Source organism: Coturnix japonica, chromosome 10 (assembly GCF_054131305.1).
Source record: "Coturnix japonica strain WE chromosome 10, WE-NBRP24, whole genome shotgun sequence".
NCBI lineage: Eukaryota > Metazoa > Chordata > Aves > Galliformes > Phasianidae > Coturnix > Coturnix japonica.
The window spans coordinates 1,327,787-1,353,541 of record NC_140672.1 but is presented as its reverse complement, the minus strand read 5'-3'; the positions used below and the strand labels follow the sequence as shown (position 1 = coordinate 1,353,541).

The 25,755-nt window shown below is 50.6% G+C and overlaps 2 protein-coding genes across 10 annotated transcripts in view; one reads left to right on the top strand and one right to left on the bottom strand.

Annotated features, from left to right (window-relative positions):
- The window catches only part of SLC4A5 (solute carrier family 4 member 5), a 23,847-nt gene extending 3,646 nt beyond the window's left edge, over nt 1-20,201 (top strand). For 3 of the 9 annotated variants that reach the window (XM_085510049.1, XM_032448860.2, XM_015882986.2), the window contains 25 exons: nt 685-778; nt 917-1,111; nt 3,929-4,058; nt 5,448-5,608; nt 5,768-5,923; nt 6,779-6,874; nt 7,206-7,261; nt 9,243-9,400; nt 9,488-9,575; nt 9,729-9,883; nt 10,023-10,166; nt 10,322-10,496; nt 11,067-11,200; nt 11,312-11,583; nt 14,143-14,204; nt 14,491-14,691; nt 15,037-15,150; nt 15,759-15,920; nt 16,622-16,800; nt 16,883-16,955; nt 17,077-17,145; nt 17,415-17,588; nt 17,781-17,942; nt 18,189-18,256; nt 18,580-20,201. In XM_085510049.1, coding sequence (XP_085366175.1) covers nt 706-778; nt 917-1,111; nt 3,929-4,058; nt 5,448-5,608; nt 5,768-5,923; nt 6,779-6,874; nt 7,206-7,261; nt 9,243-9,400; nt 9,488-9,575; nt 9,729-9,883; nt 10,023-10,166; nt 10,322-10,496; nt 11,067-11,200; nt 11,312-11,583; nt 14,143-14,204; nt 14,491-14,691; nt 15,037-15,150; nt 15,759-15,920; nt 16,622-16,800; nt 16,883-16,955; nt 17,077-17,145; nt 17,415-17,588; nt 17,781-17,942; nt 18,189-18,256; nt 18,580-18,745 — 3,423 coding nt within the window. In that variant the 5' untranslated portion in view covers nt 685-705 and the 3' untranslated portion in view covers nt 18,746-20,201. Of the gene's footprint in view, nt 1-684; nt 779-916; nt 1,112-1,438; nt 1,915-3,928; nt 4,059-5,447; nt 5,609-5,767; nt 5,924-6,778; nt 6,875-7,205; nt 7,262-9,242; nt 9,401-9,487; nt 9,576-9,728; nt 9,884-10,022; nt 10,167-10,321; nt 10,497-11,066; nt 11,201-11,311; nt 11,584-14,142; nt 14,205-14,490; nt 14,692-15,036; nt 15,151-15,385; nt 15,500-15,758; nt 15,921-16,621; nt 16,801-16,882; nt 16,956-17,076; nt 17,146-17,414; nt 17,589-17,780; nt 17,943-18,188; nt 18,257-18,476 lie in introns of those variants that run through there. The other 6 variants (XM_085510053.1, XM_085510050.1, XM_085510052.1 and 3 more) reach the window with 6 other exon arrangements.
- On the bottom strand, nt 19,920-25,755 carry MTHFD2 (methylenetetrahydrofolate dehydrogenase (NADP+ dependent) 2, methenyltetrahydrofolate cyclohydrolase). The gene is made up of 8 exons (XM_015882992.3): nt 25,634-25,755; nt 24,390-24,574; nt 23,623-23,745; nt 23,036-23,188; nt 22,846-22,953; nt 22,517-22,609; nt 21,673-21,798; nt 19,920-21,098 (listed from the first exon to the last, which is right to left on the bottom strand). The coding sequence occupies exons 1-8, from the start codon at nt 25,717-25,719 to the stop codon at nt 20,959-20,961; spliced, it is 1,014 nt and encodes a 337-aa protein (XP_015738478.2). The 5' UTR covers nt 25,720-25,755; the 3' UTR covers nt 19,920-20,958.

Genomic DNA, 25,755 nt, shown 5'->3' with positions numbered 1-25,755 from the left:
GAGGCATCGACTGGGCTGCCACTAGTAGTAACCATTCCCCCATCCAAGTCAAGTGTGAAAGACAATCACTGGAGGTCAGATAATTAGGAGATTAATTAGTGTTTGTGGCAAAATCCAAATAATCTCACATGGGGAATAAAACCATGGGTTTGTAGGAAAGTATCTGGAAGTGGAAACGTGTGCAGCAGAAAATCAGATCATGCTCAGGATACGGGGAGAGAGAAACTCTGCTTTGACACAACCCCTTTTAGCTGTGCATGCCCCCCACCCCCAAAAAGTTAAATGTCTGTTTGATCCCCAACCAGCCCCATTGCAGCAGCTCTGTTAGCCAAGCAGGTCTCCATCATCATACGGGGAATTCTTTCTAATAATCACTTGCAACTTCCTGCCAGCAGCAGGAGGGAAGGATGGAGATGTCAGTGCAGTAAAATACATTTCGGAGCTGCAGGGGCAGCGATGGTGCAGGGTGAGGCAAGGCTGAGCCTGCTGCTATGGGGGAAGAGCCAGCACGTTGCAGGAGGTGGCGGTTCCCAGTGTGCCCTCAGCCCTCCGGGAAGGTCCCTGTGCTTTTGGCCACATACAAGAGCTTCCCATAGCAGGGGTTATCCAGCAGGTAGCAAAGGAGCTGCTCCCCGGCCTTTTTCACCACCTCTCCCCTTTCTCTGCCCTTGACTCCCCGTTCAGCTCTCACCACAAGGCAGGACCATGCTGGAGGATGAGGATGGGCTGAGCGAGCGGGGACTCAGCAGCTCGAGGAGGAGATACGATGATGAAGAAGGTGAGTGACACAGTGAGCATCCCTGTCGTGTGGCAGCGGGACCTTCGGGGCTGTGGGTGTTTTGAGCCTGTTGGGAGGAAGGCTTTACAAGCCAGAGATGCTCAGACCCGCTCTCAGATTCCTTCCTTCCCACCCCAGATTATCACTCCATCTACATCGGGGTGCCGGTGCCCCGGGGATACCGGAGGAAGCGGCGTCGGCGGCGATCCGCCTCCAGCCGGGACCGGACCAGCGAGAGCGAGCGGCACTACGAGCGGCAGGAGCGCTCCGACACCGACGACGGCGGCGGCCACGGCTGCTACGAGAGCGGCAATGACAACGCCAGCAGGACCAGTGAGTTGTCCTCTGGCTTCCTGAGAAAGCAGGAGGGGTTTTGCGGTGTGATGTAAATCGGGGTTAAATCACACTCGTGCGTCCTGCTGCATTTCCTGCCTGGCTTTTCCTTTCGACACTGTTTTTCCCGACGTCTGAGAGCATGAAGCAATATTGGAGGATGCTTGTGTGATGGGCAGTCTGAAAAGAGATCCTCCTTGCCCTTGGGAGGTTGTATGGAGTGTACAATGATGTCCTGGGGGTGCAAACATCCAACTCCCCCTTCCAGCCCCAACTCCCCCTTCCAGCCCCAACCTTGTTCCCTTTAATCTATCACTCAGGACCTTACCCAGTCTCCATAATTCTCTGTATCAAAGATGAACGTTTTGCACAGCAAAGTGTTCATTAATCTCTTCTCCAGCTTTTTGCATGGGAGCAGAGTTGGTGTTTGCAGCCTGAAACGCTGCAGGTGGTTTTTCCACTTGGCTCCAAGTGGAGGGAAAGAAAACCACCTCCCCCAAAGCAACCCCAGACCTGTCCCTGGGTTTTGTTCTCCTGTCCCTCCCCTCCCTCCCCTGGCCTTGCTGCCACACATGCTCCCAAGTGCTCACCTCTCCTGAACGCATCTCGCTTGATTTGGTAACTTCCCGTCATGAGAGCTAAAGGGAGAGGAAAGTGCTTTATATTCTCTGTAATCTGCTCCTTAAGCCTGGGAGTTTAACGGGCTTGAGTGGATAAAGGAGGAAGTTTGGGGGCTTTTGTGCCGCGCAAGGAAGGTTTGTTTCAACGGGAAGAAATGGGGGAAAAAAAGGACACCGTTCCAGGTAGGACCCAGCACTGTGTGCTATTCCTCCTTTGTGGTCACGGCAGAGGGAGCAGGAGGGGAGGGGAGGAAGGTCCCCATTGCTTTGGGCTTTGGTTCTCCCTGGGGTCAGCACGGGGCTGTCACGAGTCCTGGTGATGCCAATAGCTGTGATGAGTCTGGGGACACCTCAAAATTGAGCGGGGATGGAGGGGGGGAACCTCCATCAGCACCTGTCCCAGCTCAGGGAAGCAGCACAGGTGGTGTTTGGGGGGATAAACACCACCCAGACCTGGGGCCATCTGATTTCTTGAAATGAATGGGAGCAGAGCTGCTGGTCGCATGGGATGCACACCCTGGTCTGATGTTATCTAGGGGAGGAAGGTCCATTCTGAGCCATGATACTCAGGAAAAAGGCTGTTGTGGAGCGATAGTGGGTGGTCGTTGTGTGACATGGGCAGCATCCATGGATTTCTGCCTCCCCATGGGATGTCAGCCTATCTTTACTGTACCTCTCAATGAGCCCCAAAAGCAGAGTGGGGTTTTTGGTTTGGATAGGTGCTGTTGGCTGAGGTTCCACTGCTGCATTAATGTGTGGTGTGAAGGGCTCTGTGCCCATCCAGTTGGTATAACTCATCTGTCCTACAGAAACCTCAGCTCTTTTGTGCATATAACTACCCTGAATCAGTGTTAATGCTGACTCCAGACCATCCAGACTCACATCTCTGGGCTTGATTGGGAATTAACAGTGATTTGCTGGGTGTATATTGGAACAGAGAAGCTGTGAGCATCTTCCATAGGAGTTGACCGAGAGAGGCACAGATCTATTGTGTGCACGATATCTTGTTTCAGTGATATCTTGTGAGATGCAGGTGCTGGTTCCAGGTGTCTCCGCAGCACTTTTGCACTTCCCAAATGCAAACCACATCCCCCAGCACACAGCATCCTCAGGGGATGCTGCTACCCAGTAACAGCAATGGGATGGGAGCTGGTGGCTTTAAGCTGCATTGGGACATGTTCAGGTTGGATATTAGGGAAAAATTCTGAGGAAGAGCAGTGATGCAGTGGCACAGCTGCACAGGGAGGTGCAGGAATATGAAGAATCTTAATGATCAACATAATGGAAGTGCAAGGAGGACTTGACAACAGGACTTTAGCCCTGGTGGTGTGGCTTAAAGTGCTTAAGCAGTTAAGCAGGCTCAGCTGGACTGTAAGGGACATCCTATTCTTTCCCAGTGGCCACAACTCGGCCTTCAGCTGATCTGCTGGCGGGACAAGGCAGCGCTCCAGAGGCACCGCGAGTTTGTCCTCTGCTCACGCATGGCAACTTAATGAGCCGTGCACTGTATTACCCGACTTTCTTATTCCAGGGTTTGGGTACAGGAGGATTCTGCTAACAAAGACATTTTCATTGCTGGATTAACTCCTGCCATATTAGGTGAGGGCTAAGACCCAAGATTTTATTAAAAATACACCATTTCCACGGAGCACGGCATAGGGCTGATTATCCTCTTATTCAAATAGCTGGGCAGCTGTGGGGAGAGGAGGAACAGCCCAAGCGGTCCCGTGCCTATTTGTGTTGAGCATCTTGAAGGCACAAAACTTCTTTCCTACCCTAATTGAGAATGGGTTGAGCCAAAGGGGTTGGCAGCTGGGTGATGTGCTACAGTTCTGCTGCCCAAAAAGAGGGAAGCAGGAGGTAGTGCTCACCCTTTCCTTCAGTATCCCAAATCTTTACTGGGCATGGGAGGGGTGGGTTGGTGGTTGGACCAGATGATATTGGTCTTTTCCAGTCAATTTAATCTCTTTGCACAGAGATTTTGGGACAGATATACTCAGAGATTCCACACTCTTCAATAACTGGTTGGCACCTTCAATGTTTTGCTCAAAATCCCTCACTTTTTTAATTTTTTTTTAACCCTGGCATCCTAAATAACCCAACAAATCAATCCCCCTTTTTTGCTGGGCTCTTCCTGCAAGGGTTTGGCTTAAGTTCATCTCAGCACAACTCTTCTTTTTTCACCCTCCTTCTTCAGTGTCACCGGCTGCCGAACGTCTCCGCTACATCCTGGGTGATGATGATGAGCCTCCCAACCCCACACTCTTCACAGAGATGGACACACTGCAGCACGACGGGGAGGAGATGGAGTGGAAGGAGTCAGCCAGGTGAGACGAGCCACCATTCAGGTCAGAAGGGTGGGACAGGTTTGGGACAGGTTTACTTAGAATTTCCCCACTTCTCAGTAACTGATGTTGGCCCATGTTTTACTCAAAATCCCTATATCTTTTTTTTCCCTTTAATTATTAGTATTATTTTTAACCTAGCCTCCTAAATAGCTCTGCAAATCCCCCTTTCTCCTTGGCACAGCAGCGCTGCCTGTGGTTAAACCCTGCGGTGGGATTTAGTCCCACCAAGAGGGGAAATAAAGAAATGAGAACAGCAGGTGGGGGTTTTGCTGGAGCTTTTGCAAAGGCATCGCGGGGGTGCTGCTCCCAGGGCACAAGAGACGTGCCTCAGGTCCCAACGCCATCCAGAGCAGCTCTCACTGCAATGCATGCATGCTAACCCACTTTCAGCAGGAAAATGGGGCAAAAGAGAAAGGAAAACCAACCTAATCGGCTTTGGGTGAGCAGTGTGTCTTAGTGGTGCTATGGCTGGGGCAGGGAGAAGCTGGAACTTCCTTGCCATGAAAGCAGTGTTGTTTGGAAGGCTGGAGAAGAGGTTCCTGAGAAGAAATTGGGATGAGGAGCTTTGAAGCCACGGATACAGTGCTGGCTTTAGGGACAATCTCTGTATTTTTGAATGATCTGGATTTCTGTCCTCTGCATATTCCATTCCTGGCACTCCCCAGTGGTATTTTATGGCTTTTTTTACCTTGCATTTTCTCTTTCCAGCAGCACTTTAATGCCCCTCCTGCAGCTCACACAGTCCCAGGCTCTCCATGAGCCATCAGAGATTCCCAGAAGCCTTTCTCCCCCCGCATCCTTCCCATCTGTGCCCTCTGCAATGGCAGGGATCCAAATCCATGTTGTACCAGTTAAAAGTCGCAAGGTTGAGCCCTGCCAAGACTAATCCATGGAGCCTGCAGACCTCCTTTAAAAACAAAAACAAAGAAAAGAAAGAAGAAAAGGGCAGCTTTCTCCCCCAAACTGACGTCTCTCCGAGCGTTCTGTTCCCAGGGAGCTGGAAGAAATCAACCACTGCTCCCAGATTTGCTCCAAAGTCTTTGGCTTATGACATTAAGGAATGGAGGCAGAAGGGCTTGTTTCCAAGGGATGGGAGGAGCTTGCAGATCTTCTCCTCTCCCACCATGGAAATGAATTGCTCACACTAAATTTTGGGCATTGCTAGGATGTTAAAAAGACCTTTGCAACGCTGTGGGTTTTTGCATCCCTGCAAGCATAAAGTTCTGCTGCTCTTTGCAGGTGCAGAGCCCGGCTAAAGCAGGGTCAGCTCTGTGGGGCCAGGAGTGCAGGGCTGAGTGGTAGAGACAAGCTGGTTTTGTTCCACTCTGCAACTGCACAAGCAATGGCTTCATTTCTCTGTCGTTTCAGGTGGATAAAGTTTGAAGAGAAGGTGGAGGAAGGTGGGGAAAGGTGGAGCAAACCCCACGTGTCCACGCTGTCTTTGCACAGCCTGTTTGAGCTGAGGACGTGTCTGCAGACAGGAACGGTGCTGCTGGACCTCGATGGTTACTCTTTGCCCCAAATCATAGGTATGAGTCTGTGGGTAGTAGTGACTTGTGCCAAGGGAAGTGAACGTGGCAGTTGAAAGCCATTAAATTGGTCCAATAAGAGTCGATGTCTTTTTAGGTTTCTGGGAGGGGGGAGAAGGTTTTGCAGTGAGGTGACTCTCCCTCGTTTGATGCTTTCAGACGATGTCATTGAGAAGCAGATAGAGGACGGTCTGCTCAAACCTGAGCTGAGGGAAAAGATCAGCTATGTGCTCCTCAGGAAGCATCGCCACCAGACCAAGAAGCCCATCCACCGGTCCTTGGCCGACATCGGCAAGTCGGTGTCCTCCAACACCAGTGAGTGCTTGGCATCCCACCCGCACCCAATTGCATCCTTAGATCTTCAGTTAGCAGTCCCTGGGGGAAGCAGATCTCAGGAGACAAAGAAGCAAAACCACGAACCGTCTGGGGCATGAAACTGTTTATGGCAGCAGGAAAAACCCCAGAAGTTTTTACCACCTGCTGAGAGTGGCAGGTCATGGAAGCTAAAAGCCAAAGCAGTGTCTGCTGAGGTGGGCAGAAGCATTGGCGGTCACTTGGCCAAGGAGCAAGCAGCCTACAGACAAATCCAGTCTGCTCCGTCACTGAACCTGCCTATTTCTGAGCCTTTATAAAAGGGGATTTGTTTGTTTTCACGCTAGATTATTTACTTAGATTTAAATGGAGGTCATTTGGTGGAGCCCAGGATTTGCCAGGCTTCAGCTGCTCTCTGGGCAGACACAAACAGCAGCACCCAAACCCAAAGTGCACGTGGAATTGGCTGTCAATAAGCAATGTATCCACCCCACGGGCATCCCGAGGTCTTACAGCAGAAAAATCATCATTTGTAGCTGAGAATCTGCTCTATCAAAGAGTGTTACTGTGCTCTTTGTGCCTGTTGCAGTTTACATGGAAATAAATGGCAGGCATTACTTTTGGAGTGACCTATGAAGAAGCATGGGTTCTTTGGGAAAAGAAATTGCCATCTGAACCCAGTGATGACCTCAAAGAGGGCCTTGACCAGGCATGGGGGTGTGCAACCTCCACTGAAAGCACACAAGGCTCAAGGCAGCGAAGCCTATTTTTTGCTAATGGAAAAATTACTATGGGCGGAATGAATTGCAGCTGAGTTCCCTGTGGTTCCCCCTTCCTTTCCATCCTCTCTTTTCCCAGATCGCAGCCCTGTTCGGAGCCCAGCTGCAGGTGCTGCCTTCCACCGCTCCACGGAGGACCTTCGGATGCGGCAGAGCGCGAGCTATGGCCGCCTGCGTAAGCTGGGGGTGGGCAGCAGGGAGCTGAAACCATCCAAAAAGAAGCAGGGAGGGGGGGGGGAGACAAAACTGAGCTGCATTGTGAGGTGGGGTCCTGCCACACCACTATCTCTGGGCATGAATGAGATGCGTTTTGTGCAGCTGCGGGATGGCTGATGTTAGGAAAGCTGTTATTATTGAGCTTTTATCTTACTGCAGGCCTGGCTGCGCTAAATAATGATTTATTCCCTCTGAAGTCTTCCTGCCCTGTTTCCTTCTTCCACGTGGGGCTGAGGTTCAGCTGCACACCATATGGAGTTTTTCTCACCCTGCTTCTCTCTCATCTCCAGGCCACGTGCAAAGCCGAAGCATGAATGATATCTCAGACACACCAAGCACCGACCAGGTAATAACCCCCAAATTTCTGTGCAATGTAATGAGAAACATCTCTAACACAGCTGGCTGCTATGGGCCTGCTTGCGGATGCACTGTGATGTGTGGGAGACTCCATGAGTTAAGATCCATGTGAGCATTGCGCAGTCAATAACCACACAAATTACTAATTAGTGAAACGAATACTCATATTGATCCTTGCTGTTCATGGGGAAGCTGTCCCAGAAACAACCATAGAATCATAGAATCCTTTACATTGAAAAAGACCTTGAAGTTCATCAAGTCCAATTAGGCATGCCTCCTGTGCTATCCTGCCAACATATGGCTTGAAGGATGGAGCTTGCCATTCAGTCCTTGGAAATACATTTGATGTTCTCCTCTCCTGCAGCTTTCAGTCTTCAGTGTGTTTGACCTGAAGCATCTGGTGGAGAGCAAAAGGTGGATGTGTTTGAAGTGCAGCTGCTGGAGCTGGAAGTTGATTGGGGGAAATGTGGCATCAAGGCCAAAACTGTGCAGGTTGAGTCCACTTGCAGCAATTAGCTGTTTTTCTGCTTCAAGGGGGTAATGCCCCAAATCTGGCAGCAGTGAGCTAATTAGCAAGCCCAGACAGTGGGAATGGAAGGGTCTGGCAGGGATTTGAAGGGTACAGTGTGGTATAAGTGATTGCCTTGCCCCAAGGGACGTCCTCAGTGGGCTTATCTGATGTGATGCAATGGATGGAAATCCCTATTTTCCTGGCTTGCCTGAGCTCTGGGGCTCTTCATGCCATGGTAACGTCTCCAAGCTTGGCCTCACCCTTTGGGGGCTGGCTTTGAAATACATCATTGTGTGTCAGAAGGGATTGTGCCCCCTCTGTCTGTTTCTCTTGCCTACTGCCATCCAGCAGGTGGCACATCCCCAAACCCAGGCACTGGGTGCAAGGAGGCAGCAGCAGGATGAGGATGTCACAACACGTGGGAGACAGCTCACAAGAAGTTTTCCAGTGTACGTTCCTAAATTAGAGCTGCAATAAAGCAAGCCAATGGCCCAGTAATAGACCCCAAGTATCAGCCTCCAGCAATGGGATGCAGGGGGTTAATTCCAAAATATGCAAAGCACGTAGGACCAAGAATGCTGGGTATAATCGCTCTGTAGACCTGCTACAAAGGGACTTGTTCAATGTTACATGAAGCTTAGTGGCCACTGTTAACTCCTGCTCTTGCTTATTCCAAGCTGCATTGGAGGAATTGGTTTATTATTATTTTTCTTTTTCTTTTTTTTTCATCATTCTTTTTTTTCCATTTGGGTTTAAAGGATTAGAAAGGGAGAGCTTGCTGCCCAACTCACATGCCTCCCCTCATGCTGGCATATAGATTATAATAACACCCTGCCTCGGTTTGTATTGAACCATTTGGGGCTAATAATGAAAGAGCTGCAGGGGAGAAGAGACCTGGGAAAAAATCCATGATGGAGGTTTCCTGTTTGCATTATCCATTCCTGCTCTGAAGATGGGATGTGGGGGAACCGAGCTACAAAGACAGGAGCTCAATGCACCTGTGCAAAGCACCAAGTAGTGTTTCAGCCTCTGGGGGGAGCCTGGGGCTAAAGGGCTGCAAGCAGGCTTCCCACTGAATCAGTATTTTTGGCTTAGATTTGATGCAGTCAGTCTGGGGATTGCCATGGGCTTTCCTTGCTTAGACCCCAAGCACAGCAAAGCACCTTTTCCAGAACACGGAGTTGCACGTTTGCAACCCGGAGCACGTGTTTTCAAGTTAATCTTGGGCTTAGAGGTGGTGTTGAAATTCACAGATTCAGCTTTACGAATTCTCCCTGTTTTATTTGTGGAAATGGCCCTCACATCCCCTGGGAGCCCCAGGAGCATCAGAGAGCTGAGACTGGAGCCTGCAGCCCACACCTGGTGCTGCAGCTGTAGTGTTTATAGTCAGGATACAGAAGAGAAGGACAGGTTGGATTTTAAGTGACCGCTCCATTCCTTGCTTCATCTTCCCCAACAGCTGAAAAACAAGTTCATCAAGAAGATCCCCAAGGATGCAGAGGCCTCCAATGTGCTGGTGGGAGAAGTAGAATTCCTTGAGAAGCCCTTTGTAGCGTTTGTGAGGCTGCTCCAGGCGACGATGCTGGGAGGGGTGACGGAGGTGCCCGTCCCCACCAGGTGAGCCTGGTTCTGAAGCACTGGCTGGTCTCACAACATGGGAGGTGGCAGTGCAAGGATGCCAACACGGTGCCACTCCCTTCCCAGATTCCTCTTTATTCTCCTGGGCCCTGCAGGAAAAGCCAAATCCTACAATGAGATCGGCAGAGCCATCGCGACCCTCATGGTGGATGATGTGAGTAAATGCCAAACCTGGCCCTGCTGGGAGCCCCTCTTGCTCAGGGCTGAGAGAAGAATGCAGTTTGCGTCCTATGAAACATCTGTAACAACATGTGGGGGGGACACATATGGGTGCTGTCCCCAAACTGACAGCTCTCTTGACCCTCAGCTCTTCAGTGATGTTGCTTACAAAGCCCGAGATAGAGAAGACCTGATCGCTGGCATAGATGAATTTCTGGATGAAGTCATTGTTCTGCCACCTGGAGAGTGGGACCCCAATATTAGGATTGAGCCACCCAAAAAAGTGCCCTCAGCTGAGAAAAGGTGAGTGGGAGACGTGGGGTTGGCCCCAACCCTTGTGGTTGTCCCCATCTGTCTCATTTTGGGGATGCTGGAGGAGGACAGCCTCTTTGCTTGTCCTCATCCCCGTGTGTAACAGCTGCAGTAATGATCATTCCCACAGGAAATCAGTTTTCTCTTTGAATGAAGTGGGGCAGATGAATGGCACAGCTGGTGGGGCAGGTGCTGGGAGCGGCGGAGGAGGCAGCGATGATGGGGAGATGCCTGAAGTGCATGAAATTGGGGAAGAGCTCGCATGGACTGGCAGGTGAGCATCACCCAGCCACCCAAAAACCCCATCAGCATCTCCTGCTGCTCACCCTGTAGCTTCCAGGAATGCAAAAGGGTGAATTCCTAATGGGAACAGGTTTTTGTGCAATGCTCTACACAGTTTGGATCTCATCCTTGGCTTTATCTCCACAGGTTTTGTGGTGGCCTCTATTTGGATATCAAAAGGAAGCTGCCCTGGTTCCCAAGTGACTTCTATGAAGGCTTTCATATCCAGTCCATCTCTGCCATCTTGTTCATCTACCTGGGCTGCATCACCAATGCCATCACGTTCGGGGGTTTGCTTGGGGATGCGACAGACAACTACCAGGTGGAGTCCAAGGACAGGGGTCACTTTGGCTTAGCAAAGAGACAAACAGGGGTGAGATGGGATGCAGTGGGTTCTACTCCCACGTGCCGTGCCAATCTTTGATGCGAGGGGTGGAAACTCATTCCCAAATCGTAGAATGGAGTCATAGAATTGCTCAGGTTGGAAATGACCTTAAAGATCATCAAGTCCAACCACAACCTAACCATACCATTCTAACGACCCTCTGCTAAATCATGGCCCTGAGCACCACATCCAGATGGTTTTTAAACACGTTCGGGGATGGTGGCACAACCACCTCCCTGGGTGGCACATTCCAGTGCTTAACAACCCTTTCTGTAAAGAAGTTCTTCCTGATATCCAACCTAAACCTCCCCTGGGGAGGCTGTGCCCAAATAGTTGGAAGATGGGAAAGCCCATATCAGTGACAATACCAAGAGCAAGGGAACGTGATCCCAAGCCATCTTAGACGAGTCCAAACAGGAGTCCTTAATTCCCATCTCTACCTGGGGTATCCCTGGGGATGTTAACTGGCACAGCACCACCATAACTCTTGGTTTACTCTGTTCCCAGGGTGTCATGGAGAGCTTCCTTGGCACAGCAATGGCAGGTTCCATGTTTTGCCTCTTTGCTGGGCAGCCGCTCATCATCCTCAGCAGCACCGGCCCCATCCTCATCTTTGAGAAGCTGCTCTTTGACTTCAGCAAGTAGGTGCTGAGTGATGCCAGAGGGAGTGGGGACTCTTTGTTACCGGGATGGGGTCTGACCCCAGCCCATTGCATGTTCCTGGGCCGCTCTCATTTTCTGCCTGCTTTCAGAGGTAACGGCATCGACTACATGGAGTTCCGCCTCTGGATTGGCTTGCACTCTGCCCTACAGTGCCTTATCCTGGTGGCCACTGATGCCAGCTTCATTATAAAGTACATCACCCGCTTCACAGAGGAAGGCTTCTCCACCCTCATCAGCTTCATCTTCATCTACGATGCCATCAAGAAGATGATAGGGGCCTTTAAGTACTACCCCATCAATTCGGACTTCAAGCCGGACTATGTGACCATGTACAAATGCGAGTGCATTGCTCCTGACCCAGGTGAGTACAAACCTTTCTCAGTTCTGGATGGGGAGGGGGAGGTGGGTGCCCATAGCGGGGTCCCGCTGCAGGTAGATTCCAACTGGATCATCAGCCAAAGACACTGAAGGAGCTACCAGTGGGAATGGGGCAGAGAGACCTCATCACCTCCTCATGGGGTGATTTTGGGCAAGGTGATGGAAACGGAGCCTCATCCCATGGCCAAGTGTGTTGCTGCTCGCTGGGATACGTTGAGCAGCGTTGGAGAGCCTGGAGCAGCTGGACCTGGATGGATAAAAAGGGAAAGATGGAAAGAAAAATTGTTTTTATTTCCTTTTTCTTGGATCATTGATTCCACACTGCTGCCAATGGAAACTTCTGTCCAGAAAACATGTTGAGTCCTCTCCTGTTTCTGGAATGCCTGAAGAGTGTCCCAATGGGCTTTGGAGAAACTCCTGGACTGTTTTTTTGTGTTTCTTTTCCTCTTTTTCTTGCTCCTTTTCAAAAAGGAGAGGCCACAAGGCTCTGAGCAAAAAGGTCTTTTGACATCTCCTCTGGTTTTGATCCAGTTTCTTTTAAGAGAAAGAAGCTGCAATTTCTTATTAAAACAAGCTGTGCTTTGGGGGAAGCGAAGCGAAGGCATCTTCCAGCCATAGCTTTCTCTGGCAAAGAGGACTGTAATTCAGCCTTGCCCTAAAAATGCTGCTTTTTTTGCCACCAGTGCCTCTATTTGCTCCTGAATAGATGTGCAATGATCCCAAATCCACACAACTCAAATGCTCCCGCTGCGGATGGAGGAGAAAAAGAGGGGTGACAGTGAAGAAATAAAAGGCATCCAACATCTGCCATACAACCTGCCCCAGTGTATCCATTGCTTCAAGATGAGATCTGCCGTGATGGAAACAGCACTCAGTCCCTTCTCTGATTTGATTTTGTGGGGGTTGTTTGGTGTTTTTTTTTGACTCAATTCCCATTTACTCACCATGCACTGAATGACTCGACCACATCGGGTTTGGGATGGAAGCTCCCAGTGATGGCACCTTCCTTTTGGAACCCAGGCTCTCCCAGTGTTGGCCAGCTTAACCTAAGTGCAACCCCCAGGGTTGAAACATCCCAACTCACAGAGGTTTCTCCCTTCCAGAGACCCCCACTCCAGCCTCTGCTTAGAGCAAGCCCCGCTGTTGGCACCAAGAGCCATCTACACCACCCCAAACCTCCAACCTCTGGGCAATGAGGCCCTTCTTCCTCACCTTTGCTGCCCTGGGCACCAAAGCAAAGATGGATTTTCCATTCCTCTAGATATTGAGAAGTTATGTTTATTTTCCCTTCCGTACTCTTTTTTTTTCCCCCCCTTTTTTTCTTTTTTTTTTTTTTTTTAATAGTTCTGATTTTTGATTATTATAACTGATTTGTACCATATTTGTCTCTGCTGCACACATCAATTTGGGCTGATTTCAATCTCAAGTGAGTATCACCTTCTAAATATTAAAGCTCTTTTAATATTTGATACTCGTACCCCCGTGGGGCTTTGGTTGCTATCTTTTTTTTTTTTCTCATGTATTTTACTTTTCTCTCTGCTCCAATAGAAGGGTTTATGTAGAGCCTTTACAGGTTCCTTCATAAGGTTACAGTTAATGCTACACCACTCTTTGGGTTGTAGAAGTAATTATAAAAAAGAAATAAAATTCGATTGCTGGAAAAGCAAAAAGTTATGGAGGAAAATAATAATGATAAGTTATGTATATATATATTTATCTGTTTGAATGCTGTAAAGAGGGCGGGCTGGGTTTGCCAGCACTGCTTCCTGGAGCCTGGTTCCAGCAGCCCCCAGATTCTCTGCTTCTAACCCAGCAATTGCTTCTCCTTCATTAATTCTCTGCACCGGGGGAGGCTGCAGCAAGGTGGAGCAGCCGAACTCCCACCTGACCACAGGAAGAGGATGGACCCCAGGGATTGGGGGGGAGAGCAATCCTGGACCCCATGTAGGGCAGCACGAGGAGCTCCTGGCACCGTGGAGCTGCATCGCCCGAAGAGCGGAACCTCTCTTTGTGCTGGAGGAGAAGGTGCCATGGTTAGAGAGGAGAACCCAGCAGGTTGCCTTTTACTGATTGCTTTGCAGAGCCACAAAAACACCTCCCTAAAAAAAAAATATAAGTTTTATATATATATTTACACATAGACATAAAATAACGCCTATGCTAAGCTATGCCAACAGATTGGGTGTTAATGGGTGCCACCTCTCCAAAATGGACAGGCTGCTTTCTTGGTCTTTATTTTCCCCCCTTTCCACCCTTTGGATTGCATCTCCGACTCAGGTGGCTCCAAGGGGAGTGCATGGGATTAATCAGGGAGAAGTTACTGGGGGGTTAGAAACAGGGTGTGCTCCCCAAACCTTGGTCAGCCCTTGGGGGTCGACCGCTGCACAGGGCTTCAGAGGATGTGCTTGGCACTACGTTTGCTCTTACACCCCCCACCCCAGTCCAGGCTGAACCGTGTTTCTCTGCATGGAGCCTGGCCAGTTTTTAATGCAGGAACCTCTATGTTAGCCAAGAACCTTAATAACAAACTTCTTTCCTGCAGCCAACATGACACTGTTCGATGCTTCAGTTCCAGTAGCAGCAAACACCACTAACACATCTCTGGTAAGCGGGGTTGTGTGTTCCCATGGGGGGAGGTGTAGCATGGCTGACCCTGGGGAATAGGTTGAGGTCTGGGGGAACGCTTTGCAACTATTTGGGCTCATGGTTTGGCTCAGCAGCACCAAATCCCCACTTTTTTGCCCAAATTCATGGCATCTCTGGGGTCTTCCCATGGTTATGGGGTTGGAGCATCCCCCATTGGAAACACCCCTTCCTTGCGCACTGTCATTGCTTACCTCTAATTGTAATTTTTCTCTTTTTTTTTTGTGGGGGGGGGGCTTCTCCCCAGTACAATGCTATTAACCTCACAGCTCTGGATTGGACTCAGCTGAGTAAGAAGGAGTGTCTCAAGTACGGTGGCAGCTTAGTGGGAAAATCCTGTAAATTCGTGCCCGATTTGGCCCTCATGTCCTTCATCCTCTTCTTTGGGACCTACTCCATGACGCTCACCTTGAAGAAGTTCAAATTCAGCCGCTACTTCCCCACCAAGGTAAGAACAGCACTGACATCTGCGGGATTTTACCCCTATTTTTCCCAAAGGTAGGAAGAATGGGGAGCTGCTGGGTGAGAAAATAGGTCCATGTTTCTCTTTTACGACAAAAGGAGATGTTGGTATCAATAAGGATAATCCTCTCCGAGGTTTCAGATGCTGCTTGGGCTCTTGCGTGTTGGATACCCTAAAGCCATGCAATCCAAAGGGTGAAAAAATGCTTTTTGTGAGCTATGCCCATCCGTGTGCAGAGCTGGAACGACAAGGGGAAGCATCAGATATGGCAGCAAATTCCTCCATCCCATTAATTGCCCTTTCTGCCCCCAATTTCCCATCTACCTCCAGGTCAGGGCCTTCATTGCTGATTTTTCCAATGTCTTCTCCATCCTGCTGTTTTGTGGTGTGGATGCCTGTTTCGGCCTGGACACCCCGAAGCTGCACATCCCCAGTATCATCAAGGTTTGGCCGCACTGCTGTGGTCTGTGCCTCTTCACTGCTCTCCCTTCAGCTTCTCAGTGCTTTTAGGGGGACATAGTGGTCCCGTTCTTCCTTTTGGGGCCAAAAACGCGGTGTCTGAGCACCTTCTGAAAAACTATGTGGTGTTTCTGGGGGAATATTCTAATTCTGTGACCTTTCTTCCTCCTTCTTCTTTCCTTTCCCCTCTCTCTGTTCTTCCCACCTCTCACTCTGGCAGCTCCGTAAGCTCATTAGCGATTTCTCTATCTTTATGTCCATACTAATGTTTGTGGGGCTGGATGTGCTTTTCGGACTGAACACCCCAAAGCTCCAAGTGCCTACTGACTTTAAGGTAAAAAAACAATAAATCCCTTTCTGGAAGTGTTGCTGAAAACATCTCTTCCCCATCAGTGGTGTGGGAAAGCTGTGTAAGGGCAGCTCGGTCCATCTGGGGAATATTTGGGGCTGCAACACGTGGCTATGGGGGCGGATGAACATGGGATGAAATGATGCTCATGAGGAATGGGGTGTGAGGTGATGTGGGGCTTGCCAACATTGCCAAGCTTAGGGTTCTTCTCGGCTGTGGCATGCAAACTGCTCTCTCCTCCCAGCCCACGCGTGTGGACCGAGGGTGGTTTGTCTTTCCCTTTGGGAAGAACCCATGGTGGGTGTACCTGGCCAGTGCGCTGCCTGCCCTGCTCGTCACCATCCTCATCTTCATGGACCAGCAGATCACAGCTGTCATCGTCAACAGGAAGGAGCACAAGCTGCGGGTGAGTCGGGATGCACCCTCACGTGGGATCATAGAATCATGGCATTTGAATTGGAAGGGACCCCTTAATAGGGGCCATCTGGTCCAACTCTCCTGCAGTGAACAGATCCATCAGTGCTCAGAGCCCTGTCCAGGGACATAGGGCCACAGAATGTCTTTGGTTGGAAGGGATCTCAAAGATCATTTGGCTACAACCCTCCTGCTTAGTGCAGGATTTCCCAACCACTAAATCAGTCACCAGAACAGGCTGCCCACAGCCCAATACAACATGCAATGGGTCATCACCACTCTGGGCAGCAGTGCCATGGCCTTATTGTCCTCTCAGTAAAGAATTCCCCCCCAACATCTAATCTAAATCTCCCCTCTTGCATTTGGCCATACCAAACCTCATTAAGTTCCCATGGGCCAACTTCTCAAGCCTGATTAGGTCCACCAGGATGCCATTCCTCCCTGTTAGTGTGTCAGCTGCACCCACTTGGTGTCATCTCTTAACCTGCTGAGGGTGCACTCAGTCCCACTGTTGGTGTCACTGATAAAAGACATGAAAGAGCTCTGGTCCAAAGAAAGGTGCTCTCCCCAGGGGTAACTCAGGGCACTTCATGGGCTGTAGATGTTGCCAGGGGAAATCTCTGCCTTGCTGGACCCTGTGGTGTACAGAGGGACCTCCCCACACCCCCTGTGACCCTCTGCACTGTGTTGCAGAAAGCAGCTGGCTACCACCTGGACCTCTTCTGGGTGGGCATCCTCATGGCGGTGTGCTCCTTCATGGGGCTGCCCTGGTACGTAGCAGCCACCGTCATCTCCATCGCCCACATCGACAGCTTGAAGATGGAGACAGAGACCAGCGCCCCGGGGGAGCAGCCCCAGTTCCTGGGGGTCAGGTGAGGAGGGCTCAGCCGTGCTCTGCCCCAATGTTATGGGGACCCATCGGCACGGCCTCACCCCCCTCTTTCCCTGCCCCAGAGAGCAGAGGGTGACGGGCATCATCGTCTTCGTGCTCACAGGGATTTCTGTCTTCCTGGCCCCAATTCTGAAGGTAAAACATCCCCCATTGCCCCATCCCTGCCATACAGGTGGTTGGGGTGGATTTGTCCCCCTCCCCAGGAGTGAGCTGCCACCTTCCTTGGGGTAAGGGCCATGTTTTTCCATGTCCCCAGTACATCCCCATGCCGGTGCTGTACGGCGTCTTCCTGTACATGGGCGTCGCATCGCTGAACGGCATCCAGGTGAGCACTCCTCCTCTCCTGCCATGAAGGGGCCCCATGCCCTCCTCACTACAACCTCCTCAAAAATGAGGATTTTGGACCCCAGAACTTATCCATCCCCAGCATTTTCCAGCCATTTGAGGCCACAAATATCCAAACCCCTCTGTGAAACATCACAGAGCCCCAGTTGCCCCACTTGGGGCATGAGAAATGGGATTCTCCAGGCAAATGGGAGCCTATATGGGGGGCAGTGGGGCTGACAGCTCACACCAGCCTTCATCCCACTGCAGTTCTGGGACCGCTGCAAGCTCTTCCTCATGCCAGCCAAGCACCAGCCCGACTACGTCTTCCTGCGGCATGTTCCACTGCGCCGCATCCACCTCTTCACGCTGGTGCAGATCATCTGCCTGGCAGTGCTTTGGATCCTCAAATCCACCGTGGCTGCCATCATCTTCCCTGTCATGGTAAGGTTCAGCCCTGCAGAGTTCCCCAGGTGGCTTTTGCTCGTGTTTTATTGCAAAACAACCCACTGACTTTCTGACTTCCCATGTGCATCATTGCCCCTATTGCTGCTTTGCCTGCAAGATGCTGGGCTTGAAGCAGACCTTGACAAGTGGTGGCCCCTGGGTCCTCACTCTCCCATCCCTCCCTCTCAGATTTTAGCCCTGATCCTGGTGCGGCGGCTGCTGGACTTTGTCTTCTCCCAGCATGACCTGGCCTGGATTGACAACATCATCCCCGAGAAGGAGAAGAAGAAGGAAGATGACAAGAAGAAGAAGAAAAAGGGCAACAAAGGGGACAGCAGCAGTGATGAGGAGGTGTGCAGCTGAGGGGGTTGGGGGGAGGTTGAGATGGCATAGGGAGGGGAAGGGTCCCACTGAAACCCCCAGGGCTGCAGTTTGGGGAGGTCTTTGGGTTTAAAAGGGCAGAAAAGTGCAATTTGGCCCCATCTCGTTCCAAAAGCAGCCTGGCACACAGCTGGGCTCCAATGGGGCAGAGGGGAGTGGGTTTCTAGGGGGTCTCCTTCCTCAACTGGGAGTGTTTCACCTCTGTGTCCTCCCCAGGAAAGAGGTCCTCCACCTGGAGCTTTGCGTTCTGACTCCTCCCCAAATGGTTCCGACATGGATCGCAGGTGAGCAGCACCCACAGCCCCAACACTCACCCTCACATTGCCCCGCAAGGTCCCCCATCCACAACACCAAACATTTCCAGGTCCAGCAGCCAATGCTTCCCATTGAGCATCACTTTTACCACCACCTTGAGCCAGTTCCTATCAGTACCTGGGCCATTCTGAAATGCTGAAGTATATTTTCACAGCATCCTTTATGATTTTTCAACTGTTCTTTTCCCAGTAGCAGCAGCATCTGGAGTCCTTCCATGGGGGAATTCTGGGCTGTTTTGGGGAGCGGGTGTGCACTGTGCTCACCTCCGCATCCCCCTCCTCCTCCTCTGCAGCATTACACTCCACCTGAAGATTTCATGCCCATCATCTCCTGCATTTAATTACTCCAGAAGCCCCATCTGTGCTGTGCCCCAGGTGAAGATAGAGATGGAGTCAGACTATGAGGACACTGACACCGAAAAGCCACCGCGGGACATGGGCAGTGAGACCACGCTATAGTTTTCCTGCAGTACTTCCTCTTATTTATATATATATATAGATATTTATATATTCATATATATATATAAAGCAAATTGGACATATTTTTCTACATAAGACTGAGGGGAGCTGCTGCTCCCATAGATCTTAGCACTGTCACATTTCCTCCCTTTCTGCTGGGCGAAGGCATCGGCGCTGATGGCAAAACTGGGCTCAAAATGTGGAAATGGGCATTTTTGGCCTCTGAACCACTGCTGGACTGGAAAAGCCAAAAGTGGATGGGGGTGGTGATGGGGAATGTCCCAGCCATCCCATCAGGGTCCTTCTGCTGCAGCAGGAGGGTTCTCCTGCCCATGGGGGCTCAGCACTGAGGCATAGCAGGGGATGAGGATGCATTGGAGGCTGAGGACTGGCTGGAGGAGGGAAAGCTCAGGAGCTGGAGCATCTGAGATGGGTGTGTGCGTGGGAGCAGCAGTAGGGAACGGAGCTTGATCACTGCTGCAGAGAACTGGGAATGGTTTCCATAAGGAATTGAGCAGCAGAGCTGAGCACGGCCATGCCTGACCCCATCTCACTGCACCCAGCCAGGACCTGGTGTGCCAGGCCCTTCCTGCACCCTCTCCTTGCCCCATGCACACCACCAAGGAGCCTCCCAGCTCCTGGACAAGGGAGTGTGCACCTCCTTAAGCTCCTCCACCCCCATGTGGTTTAACAGCAAGCATCTCCCCACGTAACCCCAGGATGGGGCTTTTTTTTCTGGCTCTATTTTAAGGCTGCAAAAAGCCCTCTCTCTTCCCATCCCCTGGCAGAAACAGCCTACCTGGTATTGATAGGAGCTCTGTGCTCGTGCCAGCCAGCAGTTCCTGGGGCACTGACTAAATATTGCATCTGGTCTGAACCTCTGCGTGGGACAGCCCAGTCCTTTGTAAATAGCCAAGTCAAACCAGAAGGACTTGAATGCAGTTTCCTGTTTATAGCAGTTATTTTTCTGGTTCAAGAGCACCTATGGGACCATGGTGAGCTTAATAAGACAACATTACTCCGGTCACCACTTTAGCTTGACGTTAACATTAAGAGCTATTTCAGCTTGGGTGCATTGTGTCTGTTTTGTAGTATTTTTGTACCAGTCTCACGTGTGGTAGCTGAAGCATGGCACAGGTAGGTTTTCTGCTTGTAATCACTCCACCACAGTTAATTTGCTTTATCCACTATGTCAGCTCTTTATTACACAGCAGCCCTGGAAAGGCTTCATGGGCTCTGGGGGCTGTTCCATAGGGCACAGCTGAAGCCTCAGCTCAGACCCTTCTAGAGCACAGCTTGTTTCAATTTATCCATTTTGCAAGTCTCACACATGGTTTATACTTTTTGTATATGAAATACTGGAGCGTCACAGATTTGCCAGCCCTGTTACAGCACTACTATTAGCCATTTTGTATTTACCAGTGATACAATCCAATAAATCTCACTTAAAATCTCACTTAAAATCTCAGCTCTTACTGTGTTTCTCATGCAGCCTCAGCTATTTGAACCTCAGCTTGCCTTTCCAGGTGCTCCTCGGTTAGCATTTATTTGAGCATCCTCCCCTCCAGGGAAGAGCAATTAGAGGTGACTTTGGCAGGTGGCTGCAGCTCTTGGATGGCAACAGACCTTCAGCTCCACAGCAAACCTTGCTGGCACCCAGAAAGGTGGGCTCAGTCTTCCTAAGGATACCTGATCTACCACTGCCCAGAGCCCCATCCAGGCTGAGAACGTGGCTTTCTCCAGTTGCTGCTTCTACAGAAGAGCTTGACTCCAACTGAACACCCATCACAGAGTTAAATGCTTCAGAGCACAGTCTGGACTGAGCATTTGTGAGAACAAAACCATGAAGGCCGTTCTTTTTGCACCATGGAACACACACCACTCCACTCCAAGGACTGCTAATGCTGCAGCAAGCTCTGCACACCCAGAGGGTCTCCACTGCTGCTCAGTCCCTGCAAGAACACCACAGTATGTAAGGCTGGTTCCTTTAGAGAAGCACTGGCTTAGAAAGCAGCTGTGCTAGAAGGCCAGGAGTGTAGATGCATATGCCTTATTACAGCTAATATGCATATGCTTCAGCTTCAAATAAATATTTATGACCTCAGAGTAGTAAATACCACCTCTGTACAATAAATAAAATATTGCATTTTCTATCGGCCTGTCTAGGAGTCATCTTGGAATGTTGTTTTCAGAGCTAAGAAGAGAGTCCTGTGTTAAGCAGTTAAGGCTTCCAGTGCTTTGGGTTTCAACAGCTTCTTGGCAGCTATGATGGTGTTCTTCATCAGCATGGCAACTGTCATGGGCCCAACTCCCCCAGGGACAGGAGTGATGTAACTGGCTTTCTTCTTCACCCCTGCAGGAAGGACAGAGAGTTTACCATGCAAGTCAAGCACAGTAGGGCTTATCAAGCCAGCTGGTCAGTATGAAGCTGTAACCAACCTAATAGTGTTGAATTCCCTTATGATTATTGGTTTAAGACTCCAGTGACTGTTTGCCCTCTTTTTTACAGGAGGAGGTTCCAGTACATTTTGCTGGGCACATGGAGATGCAGGGCCTGCCTGGGCACGGTTGCAGCTAAGTGGTAAGCAAGGCAAGGAAACAGCAAGCCAAACGGAATCTCTGCATGCTTTTGGTTTTCTTGGGTGGGGGGTCATAGTTTAAAAGCAGGAGTGTGGGTTATAAATTGGAGTAGAGGCAAAGCATCCCTTCTGCCTTAGGTTCAGAATCAGTCTCTTCTGCCTTGAAGTATACATTTTCCCATGGCATATTACAGGAAAGCTGCTCCCTTGTACTCTCATGAATCTGAATGCAAAAGAGAGCTTCAGGATTGCATTTGCTCCACTGCATGAACCAGGGCTCTCTCCCCACTTCTCAGCTAAATGTTTAATGTTCAAAGTATGAGCTGCCAGAGCCTTTTTTTTTTTTACCTTCAAAATCCACGTCCCCAACCAGCCTTGATTTGGCAGTGATAGGATCCTGCACTCTGGTTATCCCCACATCGATAACTGCAGCTCCTTCTTTGATCATGTCAGCTGTGATCAGATTAGGAATACCTGCAAGAGAACAGACCCATAAGCTCACGGTGGTGCTAAGCAGCTCCCTGTCCCCTGTCACCCACATCTTCTCATTATTCTTCTCATGTCTCTTTATGCCCAATTTCTAACCCACATTTCTTTCACACCAGGCTTCTGTTGCCAGGCATGGACACCCCAAACCAACTCAGTTCTTTTCCTAATGAACCATCCCCGTGACAAGGACACAGCCTAAAGAAGAGCACATGTACATGTGGGACCTCTTGTGCTCTGAAGAGGGTACTGCAGATGTCCTTCAGCATTTTCAACACCTCCTGGTAAGTAGATGCTGCCTAAGTTCTTTTCTCCCCCCATAAGCATGTCTGTACACATAACACAGGCTGTATAACAGGCTCTGTTAGCTGTTCTCTATGTCTGATCAGGTGTTTGCTAGCACACCAAGTCCTGCCAGGTGTCATTTTGCATTTCCAAGAGCTACAAACAGTTCTGTTGGTCTGTCCTGGGCTTTATCACAGGCTCAACTGCCTGTTTTAAACAGCTCACCCTTGCCTGCAGCAGTTGCAAGCAGTCATACGGGTGTCAGATTCTCCTATATAGTCAGAGCTGCTTCAGGCAGGGAGGCCTTGGGACACATCCCAACAGGACCATCTCCTGCAAGGAGACTCCCATCTGAAACACCACACAAGCTGCAATGCAGCAGCTTCTGTGCACATCACCTGCACTGGCAGTTCAGTCTTACCTGCTGCTGCTACCACGATGTCAGCACGGATCGTGTGTTGTTTCAGCTGCTCTTTGGGAGTGTAGCGGTGCGATATTGTTACTGTGGCATCACCTGCAAGAGGGGTGACATGAAGCATTTTACTCACGTGTATGGCAACTTCTCTAACCCTCCACCTTCAAGACCCCCTGGGAAAGCATCAGAAACACAAGAGCTTGATGACAAACCTGCCTACACAGTCAGAAGGAGGGATCTGGTAAAGAAGAACTAACTGAAGAAGACTCTGAAGTGATTGCCTGTGTGCAGAGCTAACTCTGGTACACAGGGGGCCTCTGAGAACAAGCTCCTACCTCCTGGCCGCTCGTGCCTGCCATCTGTGTGCAGCAACATGGCAATGGGCATCCCCACGTTCTTTGACCGGCCAGCCACCACCACGTTCTTCCCCAGCGTTGGGATGCCTGAAGTAGACAAAGCAGAGTCTTAAGGACAAATACAAGCTGGAGCTGAACCAAAAAGCAGCCAAATATTGCAGCAGCTTACCCGTTCTCTTTATGATCTCCCACACTCCCCATGGAGTGGCTGGAAGCATGGAGTACTGGTCAAGGCACATGCGTCCCACATTTATTACATGAAAGCCATCAACATCTTTGTCTGGAGTCACAGCATTGCAAATCTTCCGCTCATCAATATGTTCTGGAAAAGAAAAAGAAGGAAAAAAAGAGTAAAGGATCAGCCAATAAACCTGACCTGCTGCACCAGTCCTTCAGAAATCATCACAATCTGGGGGCTCAAAGCTATTCCAAGCTTCCAGCAAGTTCAAGGCTAACAGCTCCCAGTAGAAGGGGATTGGAACCAAATGGGGACTAACTGCTAATGGAGCAGGGATATTTTTAGACAGCTGCAGCTTTACAGCCAAGTTTAAGCTCCTGGTGCATGAAGCTGATACCACCAACGAGAGATCAGATTTCCACTGCCCCAGCAACTAACAGGCAGCTGTATGATGGAGCAGTGTCATCTTTAAGGTTGCACCGTGGCACAGCACCACTTGTCATGTCACAGGAGGACTCCTGAGCTACATCTCCTTCTGGCACGTGAACTCAAAAGCAGATTGAAGCCCAGCTACTCACCAGGTAAAGGAAGCTGCACTAACAGGCCGTCCACGTTGGCGTCGTTATTTAGTTTGCTGATCAAATCCAGTAGCTCGTCCTCAGTAATTGAAGCTGGCTTCAGGATTGTTTCACTGCTGATTCCTGTGCAAAGTGCTGGATTAGAGAGTGGCACGTACACAAGTGGGGCAGCAGCTTCCCCAGTCTGTGCTAATTTGAGCTGTTTGGTTTAAATTCTACACCAAATCTGATATGGGCACATCAAGGATCATCGTATGCTTCGTGCAACAGTGACTGCATTCCAGGCTGCAGATCTTCACATGTCTTGCAAGTTGTGATTGAAGACCATTTGTCTTTATGTGCAGCCATCCCTGGGAAAGACTACTTGAAAGCAGCCATCTTCCAATAGTGTGGGGGGCTTGGAGGAACCACACAACAACATGTTATGATGCAAATGCAGTTGCACCTCCTGTGGACCTCCCTCACCTCAGGAAGGGGACGTCAGACTGAAATCTCAGCTCCAAAGAAGGTTTTTACAGCACAAAACCCAGCATGGAATTAAACCACTCTGTGCCCTGGACCTTTTTCAACCCATTTCCTCCAGAAGTACGTTTGGGAAACCGAGTAGGATCTCAGCTTGCAAGACTGAAAGCATCAAAGCACAGTGTGACCGTGCTGAATGATAACTGTATCTTGATTAAGGGCAAACCAAAACCCGGCTGGTGCTTTACATGGGCCCACCAAGCCCACATATCCAAGCTGCAGAGTCTGATGAGCACAAGACTTACCGACATCAGCAGCCGCTTTGGTTTTGTTGAGCACATAGGAGTGACTTGCAGGATTTTCCCCAACCAGAACCACGCTGAGGTGAGGTCTCTTGTTCCCAGCTGCTACCCACTGTTCAACTTCATGACGGGCTTCTTGTCTGATCTGCCAGGCCAGCTTCCTTCCAGAAATCACAACGGCATCATCTCTGCAATATAAGAAGCATCAGCATAGCAGAATTAGGGCCATCAAACCCAAGCTGTGTGCAACACCAGCACAGCAAACAGGCATTACCCCCAAGGCAGGGCAGCAGCTCTTGCAGCTGAGCTCAGCACAAGCCTTAAACCTGTTTTCTTTTCCTGCCTGTTCCATTAAGCAGCTATTCCAGCCCTGCAAACAAAGCTGCTGGAGGAACAGAGCTATTCCTGCAGCCTGAGGAAGCACTCAGTGAGTTCAGGAGCCCACATGCCACACTGCCAGCTTCCCTTTGGGGGCAGTCGGTCACCCTTTCCTTTCTAAAGCATGACAGCTTTGCTTCACGAGGCAAAACTCATTGCATACAAGTGGAGTTTCCACTGCTGGAAGTGGGAACCTCGAGGCTGCAGGGGGCACAGCTGCCGTGCACAGCCATCCCAGGAAGGTGCCAATACTTCAAGCTGGACTCCAAGCTCATTGCTTCGCCCATCTCTATATGGTGACACATGGGGATATAGGATTTCGATCCCAAAGCCGAGGGGGGGGGTACCCGCCCATCTCAAACGTGTCCCGGCAGCTCCTCGCCCGCATTTCTGATCTAAATCGGTAACGGAGCTTCTGCCAAACACATTCCGGGCAACTGGATCCGCCGTTTCTGATGGTGGCTCCCATCGCAGCGCCGTTCTATCAATGGATCCTCCCGGTGGGTTTCAGGTTCATTTACAGCCCGACGGTTCCGACCCGCTCCATAAGGGACGGTTCTGCCCCGCACACCCCGTTGGTGCTGCCGACATCCCCGGTGCTGGAGCAAAGCGCATCGCACCGACACACCGCGGTGACCCGGCGCTCAGTCACCCCTTGGGGTCAGTCACCCCTTGGGGCACAGCCCCAACCCGGCTCCGGTTCGGACCCCGGTTCCGATCCTTGCACCCCCCATCACCCCCATCCATCCCCACGCAAGGAGGCGGCGGGATTTCATCAGCCTGCAGCGCTCGGTGCGGCCGCTGGGGGTCCGGCCCCATTCATTTGCGAGGGTCAGCGGTGCCACCGGGCGGGCCCTGCTGTGCCCTACCTGGGTGCGCTGAGGTGCAGGCGGCGGCTGCGGGGACGGAGCGCGACCTGGGCGAGGGTGCGGAGCGGGCAGAGCGGGGCGGCCATGGAGGACGAGCACACGGAGCGACTGGGCGATCAGGC

Excerpts from the sequence above, each read along its gene's own strand:
- MTHFD2 (XM_015882992.3), bottom strand. The coding sequence starts at position 25,719 with ATGGCCGCCCCGCTCTGCCCGCTCCGCACCCTCGCCCAGGTCGCGCTC. Across the intron at positions 23,189-23,622 it reads AGTGCAGCTTCCTTTACCTG|AACATATTGATGAGCGGAAG; the intron begins GTGAGTAGCTGG and ends TTTCTTTTCCAG. Across the intron at positions 22,610-22,845 it reads CAGGCACGAGCGGCCAGGAG|GTGATGCCACAGTAACAATA; the intron begins GTAGGAGCTTGT and ends CCCCTCTTGCAG.